The 16,654-nt window shown below is 50.6% G+C and overlaps 1 protein-coding gene and 1 long non-coding RNA gene across 2 annotated transcripts; one reads left to right on the top strand and one right to left on the bottom strand.

Annotated features, from left to right (window-relative positions):
• Nucleotides 1–47: 47 nt before the first annotated feature.
• Nucleotides 48–9,744, bottom strand: Ptov1 (PTOV1 extended AT-hook containing adaptor protein). Its single transcript, XM_026406260.2, has 13 exons — nt 9,345–9,744; nt 6,661–6,798; nt 6,447–6,529; nt 6,318–6,375; nt 6,124–6,231; nt 3,719–3,874; nt 2,993–3,082; nt 2,802–2,875; nt 2,671–2,728; nt 2,132–2,236; nt 569–766; nt 424–493; nt 48–175 (listed from the first exon to the last, which is right to left on the bottom strand). Exons 1-12 carry the CDS (start codon nt 9,513–9,515, stop codon nt 482–484), a joined length of 1,251 nt encoding a protein of 416 aa, XP_026262045.1. The 5' UTR covers nt 9,516–9,744; the 3' UTR covers nt 48–175; nt 424–481.
• Nucleotides 9,745–9,846: 102 nt separating this feature from the next.
• On the top strand, nt 9,847–16,125 carry LOC113194949 (uncharacterized). The gene is made up of 3 exons (XR_013342436.1): nt 9,847–10,409; nt 11,997–12,104; nt 14,637–16,125. It is a non-coding gene; the product is annotated as an uncharacterized LOC113194949 (long non-coding RNA).
• The last annotated feature ends 529 nt before the right edge of the window (nt 16,126–16,654 follow it).

Below are 16,654 nucleotides of genomic sequence, written 5' to 3' on the forward strand. Positions count from 1 at the left end.
GAGCAGGAGAGCTGCCCAGCACTCGGGCAGTGAGCTGAGCTGACAAGTAGATTTTTAAAAGACTTTATTGGGGAAATGCAAAGGGATGGGGACTGTCCTTCGAGACCTCAGGACGCTGTCCTCTGTGTTGCTGGGCAGTTGTAGTCCCAGGGGCCCCAGCACAGAAGCATCTGACCTGGGAGGCAGGGGATATAGTGGAAAGAGCTGGACACAGCACCTCAGCAGCCCCAGGCCTTGAAGCTGCTGCCCCAGATTCAATTCCCTGCTAGAGTGGGGCTAGTATTCCCAGGTGGCCACAGAACACTGGGGACCACAATGTTTTTTTCTCTCTGGTCTTCCCCAGGCCAGGGACACCCTGCTTCTTCCTAACACCCCAGGCAAGTCTGAGGAGATCCATCTGCACTGAACAGGGTCAGCACTCACCAGTCTCTGCAGGGGCCTCATCTGTGACTCCTGGAGGGCCTGGTCTTGGGGAGGGGCACTACCCCCCCATCTGCAGAGGAAGTCAGGGGGAGAGTCAGCGGTAGGGAGGGTGGGAATGGAAGGCAGGTATTGGGGATGGCCTCACCCCTCGCTGCTGCTGCTCCTGCTCCAGATTCCGCTGAAGGACCTGCTGCTGGTTGGCTATGACACGCCGGATACCATTGACAAAGTTGCTCTGGTCGTGGGGGATGAGGCCAATGAAGATCTTCTTCTCCGAGGAGTACAGGAGCATGAGCACGCGGATCTCACATGAGGCTTTATAGGAAAAGTGCACGCAGCCAGCCTGGCAGGGTAGGGGACGTGTCAGAGGTGGTTGTTCCTCACACTCTTCCCGCATACTACCTCCCTTAGCCCCAAGGTGGTGCCACTGAGTACACTGCCAGCCCACTGCTGCCCACTGCCCTGCCTTACCGCCCCATCTGGAGGACAAGGAGACCAAGGCCAGGAGCAACCAGTGGACCAGAACCCACAGGCTTCTGCGGAATGACCCAGCAGTTTGTGCAAAACATGTGCTGCTGAAGCCCAAGAGGTTGCCGCACATGAGGCCTCCAAAGAGCCCATCAGGACAGACAAGTGGCACTAAGCACAGTGCCTCCACCTCATGCGAACCCCACCTCCTGCTGGGGGACATGAAGCAAAGCTGCCGCAGATGGCGCCAAAGCCCCCACCGTGATCAGGTGTCTCAGGCAGGCCTAGGACACTGACATGGCTGTCCCTGATGGAGCTCACTGGGTTCTACCCAGAAAGTCACCCCTCCCACTTTATAGAAATAAAACCAAGGTGGGGGGGGACTCATAAGTTCCACCAAAACCAGAAAGAACTGGGCAGCCTCAGGCCTGGGCACTGCCTCAGGGGACTGTGGTGTAAGGGTCCCAGAGGAAATTGTGCCTGTGCCCACCAGAGCCATTGGAAGGGAGAGGCCTAGGAGAAAATGGGGCCTTAACAGATTTCCCAGATGAAGGATTTCAGGGCTATCATTCATTACAGACTAATGGAGAGGTAAATAACAATGGTTCTTGTAGACTGATGTCATCCAGGCACAGCAAGTACCCAGAAGGAGACATCCTTGGCTGAGAGTTCAGAATCACAGAAGGCTACCTTTCCTCACCTCTGATGGGGAAATAGGTCCAGAGAAAGGGAAAGACTCAGCCAAAACCCCACAGACGAGACAATCCCAAGTGCATGGGACCTGGGCTGGAAGCAGACCGACCTCCTGTCTGGGAGGTGCCCTCCAGCAAGGGACATAAGCTCAGAGCTGGGGAGGGGAAGGGTGAGGAAGACCACAGGTGGGACCTAGGATACTGACTAGGTGCTTTAGTGATGCGCAGTGACACCAGGTCCTGAGACTAAACTAGGACGTGGCATTAGAAGGGTAGGTCTGGAACCCATACCAGTTGCCTGTCTACAACAGAATCAGGAGAGCTGAGAGAATGAGGATATCTGTCTGGAGCAGCACAGGTGCCTGTGCAGGACACATTCCCACTCTTGGGCACAGCCATTCTGGCTGGCTCTGTGGAAAGTTACACTGATCCACTCCGTTTGTCTCTAAACCCAAGAGCAGCCGCCGCCTCCTACCCCAGCTGGACTTCCCCTGAGGCTCCAAGCAACATATTGCTCAGTGGCCTCTGCCTGTGCAAGCCCCACTCACAAAGCCGTTGTCCATGATCCGGCACAGGCTCTTCAGCGTCTCCATGTCCTTGGTGAAGTGGAACTGCACCAGGCGGGAGTTCCGAAACAGTGGCACCAAAGTGGTCTGTGGGGAAACCAAGGGACTGACTCCATGGTCCCCTCCCTCGGGTCACCCACTACCCACACCAGTCAATGACAATCTGTTAATGCTGTACCAACCTGCGCTTCAGCTCAGAAAAATGTCACCTCTGCAAATGCTGGGAACCTGAAAGTCCTGCCCTCCTCCTACTCCTTACTCACCTCTGCCCCTCATTTCCTCTCATGGCAGCCTGCACCAAGTCTGGACCTCACTCAACTAAAGCCACAGCAGTCCACATCAACCCTGTCTCCACGCCCCTCCTCCACCTGCTGGACAGGCTGCACAGCCCAAGGCCTCTGCCACTGCTTCCCTCCACCTTTAGCTGGTCTCGCTGCTCCAGCTGACAACTTCAGAGCCACCTCCTCGGGGAAGCCCCCCACAGCCCTGATGTCACATCCACAACTTGCCATCCAACTCACCAGCAGCTGCTGTGGGATGAGCTGCATGTACAGCTTCCTCGGCCACTGCTCAGTCCTCCTGTGGGCACAAGGATGGAGTCAGGAGTACGTCTTGCTAGAAAGTAGCCTCTGCTCCCAAATCTAACACTCACAAGATCTCTCCTTGGTTCACGTAGACATGGGATGGCAACCACCTCTTGGACCGACTGTTGGGCTCAGGCCTAGGCTTTGGGGACAGAGAAAGAGAGGAGCCTCAGGGGTGGGACACTAGATGCCAGCAGCCGCTGAAGCCCAGAGGCAGTGAGATACATTGGGTCCAGGTCCCCAGCCTGCCAGGACTCACCTCCTGCCACTCCATAACACCACTCCATGCCAGGAATTTGTTGTTGACAATTTGGACAGGGCCTGAATGGACTCCACCAGGTCCCACCACCTGTGGGGGAAAAAGGCAGGGTGGGCCATGCACCAGGAGAGGCTCTGCTATAGAGGAGGCTCCCTGGACCACTGTCATAGGGCTCCTGAGCCTTCCTCCTGCCCTGGCCTGTCAGCTCCAGCCCTGTCTATCCTCCCACCTCCGTCTCCGCCTTGATCACAGCCCCAGGGAAACCTCAGGTGGCTTTGCCCCTTGACTGCTGAATACCTCCTTGTGACTCCCAAGGGTCCAGAGACGAGTCTCATCCCCTCACCTGGTGTATGAAGCCCACAGAGCCTATAATTTGTTGTAAAACCTGGTACACTTCTCAGAAATGGTAGCACTATCAGTAATTGACAGGCATGAACCAGGACACACGTCACCCTCCAGAGCCTTTTAGCCTCACACCACCTTCCCTGAGATAAGTATGCCAGACCTAAGTTGCCTCCCTGTTCCCGAGGCTCTTCTGCTGCCAGCACCCACCATCCATTGTCCCTCCAGCCCAAGCCTGACAAGCCATTTGTCCCACTGAACCTCGATGGAAATGAGCCACTGACTCCTTGGAGCTCCCTAACGCTCCTTGCTCCAGCTATCATACCATGCTCTGCCCACGTCCACCAGCTAGGGGCCAGGCTGCACTGGACTGGCACACCTGACCTGTTTGCGCGTAGTGATGACCTGCCGTATGGCATTGACGAAGCCACTCTGGTCATAGGGGATGAGGCCCATGAAGATCTTCTTCTTGGACGAGTACAGGAGCATGAGCACGCGTACCTCGCAGGGGGAGATGTGGGGGAAAAGCATGCAGCCCGCCTGGGGGAGAGGCCAGCAGGTCAGGAACCCCGGACACTGCTGAGGAGCCACTCGCCCTCCACACTACCCGGAGACCGAGAGGAGCACAAGTCGTCAGAGTCCAGGCCGTGGTCTTCCTGCAGGGCTTGCAGTTACAGTGTACCTTTCTAAGAACATGTGCTGTGTCTCAGCATCTCCCCTACCCTGCAGTGACTCAGGCTGGGGTGGCATCTTGGACCCACACTGTGGTGTGAAGATCCTGAGAGGCTCCACCTCTGCAGAAACTAGATTTGCTGCCTAAACCTGAATGGCTTCCAGGAAGGGCTTGGGCCCACCTGATGACAGCAACTGGCCTGTGGTTAAGAACACACACATCAGGCCAGGCTGCTGGTACAAACCCAGACATGCTACCTCCTTGCTGTGTGCTAAGGCAAGCCACCTCTTGTTTTGCAACCTCAGTTTCCCCATTGTAACACAGTTAATGACAGTGCAGTACACACTCTAAGTACTACATGAATGCTCATTATGTGAGCTTCTAGTGCCTTGTCGATGGCAATTAGGAGGACAAGAGTTTGACAAGACATCCCACATGTGTTGGGAGAAAGGAAATCCATGCCAACCTCACTGGCCTACCTCCTAGAACACCTGGCTCTTTGCTACCTGCCCAACTTCTTTTATTTTGGGGGAGGTGGGGGCTTAGGGGCTTCCACCCAGGGCTTTGCACATGCTAAGTACACACTACTTTTTTATTTGGGGATAGAGTCTCACTAAGTCACTGAGGCTGGCCTCACTTGCAACCTCCCTGTCTCACTGGGGTTATAGGTTTGCCCCACCACAACCAGCAACCTAACCTCCTGATCCTGGGCTCAATGAGTGACCACCTGCTAAGGGACCATCCCAGGTCACATTACAGGTTATGCACTTCATTTCCCTGAAGACTGGGTCTTGGGGACCAACACATCCTCCCTCAGCAAGAACTAAGTGAAGGGGACCTGCTGGCTAGGAGATCTCACACCAGTCACAAGTCCTGATGTGTCTAGGTCCTGAGGGAAAGGGGAACAACCTAGACATAGGGGTCTTGCCACACATGGCATTTTTGGAGAAGGTGGTACAGAATGGGAGGGAGCCAACTATTCAAAAGGGAACAGGGACTGGGGGATGAGCCCAGAACTAATCCTCTGGGTATCATGAATAGATGACGCTCACCTGCCCCCAGAGCCCACCTTCCACAGCTAGACAACTTGCAAGGGGCCAGAAGCCATTGCCAAAACCAAGACCAAAGAGGGGACATTCTGGCCCACAACTCCAATGGGCTTACTTCGTGACCTGCCTTATGTCCAAACCGCAAGTCCTTTGGCAGTCTCACCAGCTCACATTTACTGAGCACTCAAGTCACTGTACACAAACATTCTATCCTCTCAGAGACCCCATGAAATAAGGGCTCCTGGTAGTAGTTACGTCGCACACTTTTTTTTTTTTTTTTGGCAGTGCTAAAGATTGCACTCAGGGCCTTGCGCATGCTAGGCGAGCATTATACCACTGAGCCACATCCCCAGCCCTGGCCTGGTAGCCCCATTTTAGAGAAGAGGAGACTAAGCCCCACACACACTGTGCTAGTTTGCTCCTTTTCCCCAAACACACCCATTTACCAGCATCTTCTGGGTCCCAACATGGCTAGCCTAGGTCCCTCCACTCACTCCCACCCCAATGGCAAGCTCTCAGGGCCTGAGACAGACTCAAGTGGGGGAGTTACTGTTCTCTTGGTCCTACTAAGAATTCCTCAAGAGACTGAAAACAGCAGCCAGACAGGAAGGTACATGCCTGTACTCTCATCAACTCAGGAGGCTGAGGCAGGAGGATCCAAGTGCAAGACCAGCCTCAGCAACTTAGTGAGACCCTTAGCAATTTAGTGAGAGCCTGTGTCAAAACTGGGAATGCATGGGGCCAAGGTTTTGGCTCAGTGGTAGAGAGCTTGCCTACCATGCATGAGGCACTGGGTTCAATCGTGGCACCACATAAAAATAAAAACAAATAATATAAAGGTACTGTCTCCATCTGCAACTAAAAAAACGTTTAAAAAAAAAAAAAGACTGGGGATGTACCTCAGTGGTAAAGCACTGCAGGATTCAATCCCCAATACCACAAAAAAAGAGAGACCAACACACATGCAGGGGAACAACTACCCCAGGCCCCTCCCTGCCTTGGGCTATGGGTAGAGATCTGCCCGATTCACCACATGCCACATCTGCCCACCCTGCTGCCCAACTCACAAAGCCGTTGCCCATGATGCGGCAAAGCCCCTTGAGGGAGTCGCAGTCTCTGTTGGTGAAGTGGAACTGTGCCAGCTGGGAGTTGCGAAACAGGGGGCCCAATGTAGTCTGGAGGCAACGAGGGTACAACTGGGTCACCACAAGGATATGGAGTATGGCGGGGGGTAGATTGGGTGGGCTGGGGGGAGTCTCACCAGCAGCTGCTGCGGGATCAGCTGCATGATCAACTTCTGTGGCCACTGGTCAGTCTCCCTGCAGGAAGGAGCAGGTCAGGGAGCGCCTTCTGGCCATGAGCCCACCCCGTCCCCTGTCCAGGCACTCACAGGTTCTCGCCCTGGTTCACGTAGGCCTGGCAGGGCAGGGCCCGTTTCAACTTTGCGGTAGAGTCAGAGTAGGGTCTGCGTTTCTGTGGGAGCAAGGAGAATGGGGGTCATAGGACACAGCCTAGAAGCCCAGGCTAGCCCCCACCCATGGGGACTGGTGGAAGCCTAGGCCAGTCCACAAAAACTCCAGTGAACCTGACAAAGACTTGCTCACCTCCTGCCATTCCAGGACGCCGCTCCAGGCCAGCAGCTTATTGCTGAGACGGTGTTCACTTACAGCCAGACCCCCAAGGGAGAGGCCAGGTGAGGAAGGCCCGATGGGACCCAGAGCCCCGAAGACCCGAGCACCTTCCTGTGGCAGAGGGGGGTGAAGAAACTCAGACCAGGAGACCTTTAAGGACAGGCTATGTACACACACTCCAGAAAAGACATCCCAATGTTCAAATTCCATGCTAGACACTCCCAGGGCCCCATCCAAGCCCCTTGCCCTAGTAGTCAACACCCGTCAAGGTTGATCCCATGTCCTCCCCCACCCACAGCCCACTGGTCACATGACACTGGTCTGAATAGGTCTTGTTCCCCCTTCAGTCTCTGCTCCAGCTGTGTTCTCAGTCTGGAATGTCATCCAGTCCCTTTAGGGGATATGCCACCACTCATCCTCTGCAGCCTGAACAATTTGTCAGACCTAACTCAAAAGCCAGCTGTCTGGAGGATTCCTATACCCAGCAGGGCCTGCTGCCCCACATATATAACCAGCCCTGTCCTGTACAGTGGCTGGTCTTGTCCCTCCAATACTCAGAATACTTCTTGGACTACCCATCATCCTAAAGAGAAAGTCCAAACTCCCTTGCCAGCTTGTGCCAACCTTTCCAGGCACAGGGTGGCCTTTCTTGCTGACCCCAGGGAGGCAGTACCAAGAAATAAACGGAGGAACAGGCTATTCAGGAAAAAGGGGAAGGCATTCGGAAGAGGGTATGACAAATCCTGGAGGAGTCACACCAGAATGCTTGCAAAACACCAGAAAGCACCATACTACCAAACCAAAGCACAAGTTCTTCTGACAGGGCCCTCTCTAAACTGTCTTTTTAAAATCAAACACATCAAAGCAAACAAGAGAAAGCTTTAGAAAGAGGTTGGAAGCAGGAAATTTGTGAAAATCTCAGTAGTAGGTACAAGCAAAATTATAAGAGTTGTTACCTTTCTTCTTACCTAGTCACTAATGGATATTTTCCACATTCCTTATAAAACATATAGAGATCTTTTTATCCCAGAATAATGACAAGCAGGAAAATACTTATTTTATACAGGTCTTAAGCTGAATAAAAACATGAGCAAGCATACAGTCTACCTGGACAGGTGAGTCGGGGATTTGAGCAAACATACAAGATCAAGAAGAAAACCAGAGAGGGCCAGGGATATACATTGTTGTTGGGGGGGGAGAAAACTAGATAGAGAACGTTCCAGTGTAAGAAAGCGTTGATGTGTTCAAGGCCGGAGTGTGTCCGGGACAGAGAAAAGGTGATGAAAGCCCATGTTTGCAGGTACCCACCTGGGAGACTCAACACCTGAGCAAAGGTAGGAAAAACACAGTTGCAGGAGTCCTGGGAGATGAGGGTGTACTTATGATACATAAGACCCAGGAATTATGGAGTACTTACCTGAGCTACCTGAACTATAAACATGTTCTGTTAAGAGCCCAATGTATGATCCAAACGCAGTTAAGGTCTGCTTGTCTAGAAGAGTAGACTGAGCACTTAGAATCTGATATGTTTGGATCTGGAGTCACACACAGTGGGTAAACACCAGGATGTTTGCCTAAACCGTACCTACACCTGCAACTTCAGGATGAGCATATGGAAGCAGAAGGACACAGTTAGGGTCTAGACTGAAAGCAACCCCAAAGGAAATCTCATATCTAGGCAAGTGTGTGTAAAATTGTGCTGATTTGCTGTTTACTGCACAGGGTAGCTCTGTGGGGATTTGGAGGGAAGTTTAAAGTCTTCCAATGCATGTTTGAGGATTTAGGAAGCATATTTGAACAACTAGATGGGAATGCTTCAGGCAGCAGGAAAGCAGTGGAGTATGTTTCAGACCCGCAGGAGAGTGTTTGAGGCTTGAGTAAAGCTGCTTCAGCTCTGGGCAACCTCTGGGCAGAGTGTTTCTAAGTGAGCCTGAGTACAAGTGTAGAAGTCTCACATCTGGGCAAGTGTGTGCATGGTTTGCGTGTGAAACGCCGTGATGTGCACTTTTACGGCCCCTAAGCAAACATTTTTACGGTTTTTAAAAAGTCTGTGCATGTTTGGGGTCTGATGAAGCATGTGCACCCTAACATACCTCCAAAGTTGAATGTTTACCTTTAAGGCCTGAATTCATTGCAATCCATAAAGGCATCCCATATCTGGGCGTGGGTGTAGATTCTAGGTGCGCATGCCACAGGCATCATTCGGGCACAGGGGAGAACGCCCCCGACTGCAACAACTGGGTGCGCGTGTGCAAAACGCTACCCCCACCCCTACTGACCGCCGTCGCCCAGCCCCCTCACGCATTTTCAGATTTCCAGCCCGAAGAGGGACCAACTTTCCAATAGGAAAAACAACCGCGGGCGGCATCCGCCCGCCCCCCACCCCGCGTTTAAATTGGGCCGCGGAGTCAGCAGTAATTTGAGCCCGCCCCGCCCCCGTACCCCACCCCCACCGCAGCAGAAACGCGTAACAAAGGAGAGAGCCCGGCGTGTACCACAGGGGGGTCCACGGGGGCCACTGCCCCAGGCGGGACCAGCCTTCGGGCCACAGGGGAGAGCCCAAAGAGGAGGAAACCTCGGACAAAGGCGTGATCTCGGGGGAGGGGCCGGCGGGGGCGGGGTCGTGGAAGGCTCTGGAAAAAGGGCGGGGGGCTCACCATGGGAGGGGCCGAGCGGGCCCTGATCCTCGGTGGCTGCGGGCCTCGAGGGCTGGCTGGCCAGGAGCGCGAGCGGACCGCACGCACCACGAGAGGCCGCGGGGGGCGACCGCGACCCCCGAGGGGGCCCCCAACGCCAGAGCGATGCGGGGCGCGGCGCGGACGGACCATGGCGAACGAGGGCCGAGCGGGCTGACGGCTGCCACGGGCCACACGGGGGGCTGCGGGATCCACCGACTGAGGGGCGCGGGCGCGCGGCTTCAGGGGAGACGGGCTGAGCCGTACCAAGCGCGGGGGACGCGCTACCAGAGGGGTCGCCGCGGCCAAACCACTGCGGCAAGCGGGGGAGCTCGGCGCGTACCAACGGCGTCCGCGAGGGGGCGTGGTCGGGCCGTACCAAGAAGGGCTGGGGGAACCTTGGGAAGAGAAGGTGTGTGAGAAGAATGGCAATGGGAAGATACTTTGGGCCGCTCCAGCACGGGGGAGGAGCTCCGAGGTACGAGAAACGACTGGGGGCGCGTGGCGGAGCCAAAGACCGTACCAAAGTGGGAGGGGGGCTGAATGACACTAGGTGATACCAAGTCGGCTCCCTAATGGGAGTCGGGGAACCTCACCTACAGCCCCGGGGCCGCTACCAAGAAGCCCGAGGGCGAGGGTAGCACCACGCGTGAAGGGAGGACTTAAAGCTTGGAGGGGTGACGTGGCTAGGGGACCACAACTCCCAGCGAGCCCCATGGGGACTTGGGCGGGGCCATCGGCCCCTGGAAACCCCTCCAGTCACAGCTACGCGCCCAGGCTCCACCCCCTGCATCGCCTTCAAGCTTCTGGCTCTCCGCTATTCGTTGATTCACTCAACTAAAATTAAGTGCGTAGTCACTAGTCATTGTGTACGATTTCTTCCTTGAGTCTTTTTTCGTCTAGTGTGATAATATTCCAACCTTAGAGTGGTTATGAGAAGTGAATTTAATGAAGTGTCAGGATCAGTGCTTGGCACAATAACTCTCGTTACCTTTTAAGAAGAAAAAAATCCTATTATTAATACCTTGGCTGGTTCTATGCTGGGCGGTGAGTATACTGCGATGATCAGATCACACCAGGTCCCTCAATGAGCCTGTGATCCATTGGGGAAAACAAATATTACAAGTTGCAATGCTTGTTGACTAGAGCAAATGCACAGCTCAATGGGCTGAGGACCAGGGGGACAATTTAACAAGGGAAGTTAGGGAATTGTAACCTGCAATTCCCGATAAAATGGAAGAGTGTGCTAAATGGGGGTTCAAAGACACAAGTCTTTAAAGTGGATGAAAAAGAAGGGAGACAGGTACAGCTAGAGCAGAGTGAGGGTAAAGGAGAACTGGTACTTTTTTTATAAACAAATCATTCGTAAAATGCACATAATCACACTATAAGACTACAGAAGCTGGGTGCAGTGGCATGCACCTTTAATCTCAGCAGATTGGGAGGCTGAGTTAGGAATATCACAAGATCAAAGCCAGCTTCAGCAACAACTTAAGGCTTTAAGTAATTCAGGGAGACCCTGACTCTAAATAAAATATAAAAAAAGAGCTGGGGATGTGACTCAGTGGTTAAGCAACCCCTGGGTTCAATTCTGGATGCAAAAAAAAAAAAAAGACTACAGAAACAGCATGGTTCCACAGTTAGCTCTAAAGAGAGAAGACAGATGGTAGGGGAAATAAAGTGGCCTACACCGGTGAAATGCAGATTCTGTTTATTCTTCTCTTAGCAAATGTTATCTACTGAAGAATTACTTTTGGAAGGTTTAACTTTTAATATTTTTTTAAAGGATCCCTCTGGCTGTTGTTTTGAAAATAACAGTGAAAACAGAAGAACTGAGAGGCTGTAGCAATAATCTGGGCAAGAGGCATGGACAGGATGCATCAAGGGCAAGATGGCTGCAGTGGGGGTGGTCAGTTTCACAATTGATTTTCAAGCTGGAGCCCAAAGGATTTGTGCATTGAGAGAAGGTTGAGAACAAGGTTTTGGGTTGCACAGGAGTGCCACTAATTGAAGTGAAGAAGAGAATTAGTGCCACTAATTGAAGCTGAGGAGGGAAATATCACTTTTGTTTGAGATGTTGACTAAACAGTGTAGACAGGAAGGGTCTGGCTAGGGAAACCAATAGTCCTCAGTGTTTGAATGGATGAGGAACAAGTGTGTTATATATGGATTGAGACTGGTCACTCCAACCCTGGAGCCTTGGAGCAAATAACAAAGGAGATAGGAGTGGCTGGTGAATGGGGAGAACCCCTAGGCCAGGTCAGTTCTCTGCCCCACTAAGTGTCCTGCCTAAGAGCTTCACAGGAATGGCTTGAATCCAGAATATGAACTGGATTGTGGCAAAAGGTGAGTCAGTGCTCCTTGACAGCAAGTTAGATGTGAACAGATAACTCCATAGCAAGGAGGAGAGAAAATAGACAAGAACTTCTAAATCTTCTCTTCTCCCCATTCTCATCGGTCCAACTTTTGTCACTTTAACACTCACACCTCTCACCAAAACCTTCAGGGGCTTCCCAGTGTCTTTAGAATTAACTAACCCAAACTCCTGGCCATGTCCCCTGCTGCCCTCTAGATCATCTCTTGATCTCTTCTTCATCCTTCCTGTTCTCTAATTAACACTTCCTTTTCCTTCAGACCTCATCAGGACACATGTGGGGATGAATGCCCAGGACTATACACACATGGAGAGAGCTATACCAGGATATACTCCAGGGTGACCAAACTGGAAACTCATGTCAAAAGGTGAAATGAAAATGTAGGCTGAATTCTATTAGTAATACTGCAGTAAAGCTCTGTGAAATCATGTCACCTACCCAGTCCACCGATCTGAAATAAACTCTCGATTTCACCTGTAAAACCTGGGCACAGACTGTTGGGCCACTACTGTGACTGAACAGTTCTGCTTTCATCTGCTGGATTACCTACTTCCTGTGAGGTAGTTGTTCCCAAACCTGTTTATGCCAATTGTTCTTAAGTTAATAATTTAATCCACTATCAAATATTAATATGGGGCTGGAGTTGTGGCTCAATGGTAGAGTGCTTGCCTAGCATGTGTGAGGCACTGGGTTCAATTATCAGCACCACATATAAAATAACAGTCCATCAATGTTTAAAAATTTTTTTAAAAAATCAATGTAAGAGTTATCTGTATGCAAACGAGGTTACATTGGAAAGAATGAAGATGAGTTGCTAGAAAGAAAGAATGAAGATGAGTTGCTAGAAAGAAAAAATGCTGCCAAATTAAGTGCAAGCAAACCAACTGTAAGTGATTTAATAGATAAGCTCATAAAAACCTAGCAAGAATCCGCTTTCAGTTTGCTTTTTTTTTTTTTTTTAAAGAGAGAGTGAGAGAGAGAGAGAGAATTTTTAATATTTATTTTTTAGTTCTCGGCGGACACAACATCTTTGTTGGTATGTGGTGCTGAGGATCGAACCCGGGCCGCACGCATGCCAGGCGAGCGCGCTACCGCTGAGCCACATCTCCAGCCCTTCAGTTTGCTTCATAAGTGTGTTCAGGCTCTCAAGTCACTTAAAGACTTGATTAAAAGTGAGATCACTCATTGTGGTTTGTAAGCATAGTAAAATACAAATGCTGTATGCTAACTGGGAGACCAATACTGAAAGAAAAGGTCTTTGTTCTAAATGGAGCTGAATGTCTGTTCAAATGTCTTGATTAAAATAAAACATGTAAAGTGTTAAGATGGTAATTAGTGCTACTTGCCATGTATTTCTAGCTCTCTACTTGCCCAGAAATTGAACCACCATGGTTGAGCAGGACAATATATGAGCAGAAATGACATATGTACACCTGTAATCTGGGCTACCTGAGAGGCAGGAAGGTAGCAAATTCAAGGTCAGCCTGGGAAATTTATCGAGACCCTGTCTCAAAAGAAAAAAATTTTAGAAAGGGCTGAAGATGCAGCTCAGCAGTAGAGCACTTGCCTAGCCTGCATGAGGCCCTAGGTTCCATCCCCAGCTCAGTAAACAAACATCAAAACAAAAACAACCAAAAATCCCATCTTGATTCACGTGAACTCAGCCTGGCACCAAGCTGACACTTAGCGAAGCGTGAGAGAAAATCTACTCTTGCCATTTCCAGCCACTGCAGCTAGAAGGCGTTACTGCACAACACCAGGCCTGACCCGACATAGGCACGTCTTTACAAATGGTCCTCTTTTACCCAGCATCTGTTTAAAGTCAGCTGCCCGTCTGAGTTTCCTAAAAGGATGAACTGGGAGTACATAGAGGAAGAATGTTAATTATGACAGACAAAAGACATGAAGACACACGGACAAATAATACATTTTTATACTGAGAAATGGCAGTTGGAGGATCTCTGTCTTGGGTTACTTTTTCATTTGCAGTTACAAATGACGTATGATTAAAAAAAAAAAAGTCTGGCTGATATATGCTCCACAAGCTCTGTATATTCTACCTTTAATGTTCTCCTCAGAATTTGTAATTAGATGGGGAACAAGCAGTAACTGAAAAACTACCTGCTGGGTGGATGGTGACATAGCCCCCAGTCACAGAGCGCCCAAGGAAATCGCTGTGACCTCTAGGCCTCCCTAAATATATACCAGACTTAGAACACCTCCTCCACAGGGCTGGGCTGGTAGCTCGGTAGTCAGGTGCTTTGCCTACCTTATGGAGGCCAAGTTCAACCTCCATGACCACCAAAACCAAAATAACACCCCCCAGCCAGTGTACCCTTTGCCACCCAGCTTCTCATCCTGGTCATAAGGAACCCACCTGCCCCAGCTCCCCTAGAGTTTATTCAGGAATGACCTGAACAGACCTCACAGTGGGAGCATGATGTCACTGGCATCATTTCGGGTCCCAAGCAGTTAAGGGCAGGGTGCACTCCCCAGGGTCTTGCTCTATTGCTCTTGTTCCCAGTGTCGCTTGGAGTAGAGGGATGACTGGTTACTGGGTGAAGGCCTGGAGGGAGGAGCCTGACCCAGCTCAGTCAGGGGCACGGGAGGGGGAGAACTCTAATGCCATCTCTACCCATCCGGTGCCCTGCCTCCAGGCCTTTGCCTATACAGTCCTCTCGCTCAGGCTGCCCTTCCCTCCAACTGTACCTCTCAAAGAATGACCCATAATGGTGGACAGTTACAGTAAGTAACCAGGAAACTGAGTTCTCATTCAGTTTTCAAAAGGGTCCCTCAAGTTCACCTCAACAGACACAGACAGATCTTCACCTTACAGTTCAGATGAATGAACTGCAAATCTGTGACCTCTCTCCCTTCTTTTTTTTTTCCCCCAATACAGTCTCACTAAGCTGCTAAGGCTGGCTTTGAACCTGCAATCCTCCTGCCTCAGCCTCCAGAGCCACTGGGATTACAGGTGTGAGCCACAGTGCCAGGTTTACCTGCTGTTCTCTAGATGCATTCAGCCCCTCTGCTGTGCAGCAGTAAATACGTGTTATGATGAAATAGTGCTCTGCCTGCAACACCTCATTTTTTAAAAAGATTCTTGGAAAATCAAGCAGTTAATGATTCGTTTTTCTTTTTCTTTTCTTTTTTGGTTTTGGTTTGGTTTTCAGTATGATGGATGGCACCCAGAGACTCGCACATGCCAGGCAAGCTGCAACCTCAGCTCAGAGCTACATCCACAGCCCTTTTTTATACTGAGACAGGGTCTCACTAAGTTGCCAAGGTTGGCCTTTTAATTTATACTCCTCCTGCCTCAGCCTCTGAATACCACCCTCATTTGAATGGGGAAACCAAAGCTCAGGAGGCAAAAGGCTAAGCTCACAGACTGAGATGGGTATGGAGGAAGCAGGGCCAGGTGTTACCTGAACATCAGCAGAAGCTGCTGGTATTCACTTGGTGGGAAAAATATGGGCCACGAGCAGTGAACACCCTCACCTTTCATTCTGACCCACCTATGACTGTCAACACAGGGCTGGGACATCCCCACTTCTCACTGCAGCCTTTCACAGCTGCTGCTCAGCCACCCCAGCACACACCACTTCAGATGCTCCCGGGCTATAAGACCCAAACCCAAGGCGCCCACTTCTCACATCAAGGGCAAGAAGCGCTGAACCTGCCATGCACTGCCCATCCCCGTGGCTGCCAGGGTGGTCCACACCAGGTAAAGTGGTAAGAAACAGATTGGTACAGCTGTTGATGGGCAGCATGGAAATGCCTTATGGAAGGGGTGAGGTGTCAGTTCTGTCTCAGTTTAAAATAGGTACTGAGGGGACTGGGGCTGTGGCTTAGCGGTAGAGCGCTCGCCTAGCACATTCGAGGACATGGATTTGATCCTCAGCACCACATAAAAATAAAGAGAATAATGGTATTGTGTCCAACTGCAACTGAAAAATACATATTAAAATTAAAAAATAAAATACAATAGGTACTGAGGGCTGGGGATGTAGCTCAGTGGCAGAGTGCTTGCCTAGCAGGCGTGAGGCCTGAGTTCAATCCCCTGCACCACCAAAAGCAAAACAAAATAAGCACTCAAAGGGTGTGGTAGCAAATGCCTATAATCTCAGTGACTTGGGAGGCTGAGGCAGGAGGATTGCAAGTTCAAGGCCAGCCTCAGCAACTTGGCAAGGCCCTAAGCAACTTAGTAAGACCCTGTCTCAAAAAATAAAAAGGGCTGAGATGTGGCTCAGTGGTTAAGCACCCCTGGGTTCAATCCCTGTACTAAGAAAAAAGGGTTGTGGCTCAATGGTAGAGCACTCACCTAGCACACAGAGGCACTGGGTTCAAACCTCAGCATCACATAAAAATGAAATAAAACTTAGTGTCCCTATAACTTAAAAGTAAATATTTTTTTTAAAAAGGCACCAAAAAAGATCAGAAATATCCTCAATGGACAGCAATAGGGGGCTGATTGAGCCCAGTTCAAGACCAGCCTGGGTAACACAGTGAGGACCCATCTCAGAGAATGAGAAAGGGAGCAAGGGTGAATGAAAAAAAAATATGGCACATACACAGGAGAGACCTCTCTGCAGCCCTGAAGATGGATGAGGGCTTCTGTTCGGGTACAGACTCTCAGATATGTTAGAATTAAAAACAAACAACAACAACAAAAAAAAAAAAAAAAAAAAAAAACAGAAGCTGGAGAACAGAGTAGGCTGCCTCAGGGCAGGAACACCAAAAAAAAAAAAAAAAACGCATCTGCTTCTCTATTTGCTTCCTCCAGTTGTGTATCTCTCTGAAAGGACACATAAGGAATTGCTAAGTGATTTCTAGAAGGAGCTGGGTTCCTTTCTGGAACCAAAGTATGAATCATTTTGAAAACTATGCAAAAATAAATTCAATATTTGAAGGCTTATA

The sequence above is a fragment of the Urocitellus parryii genome, chromosome 15, assembly GCF_045843805.1.
Source record: "Urocitellus parryii isolate mUroPar1 chromosome 15, mUroPar1.hap1, whole genome shotgun sequence".
In the NCBI taxonomy this organism is placed as follows: domain Eukaryota; kingdom Metazoa; phylum Chordata; class Mammalia; order Rodentia; family Sciuridae; genus Urocitellus; species Urocitellus parryii.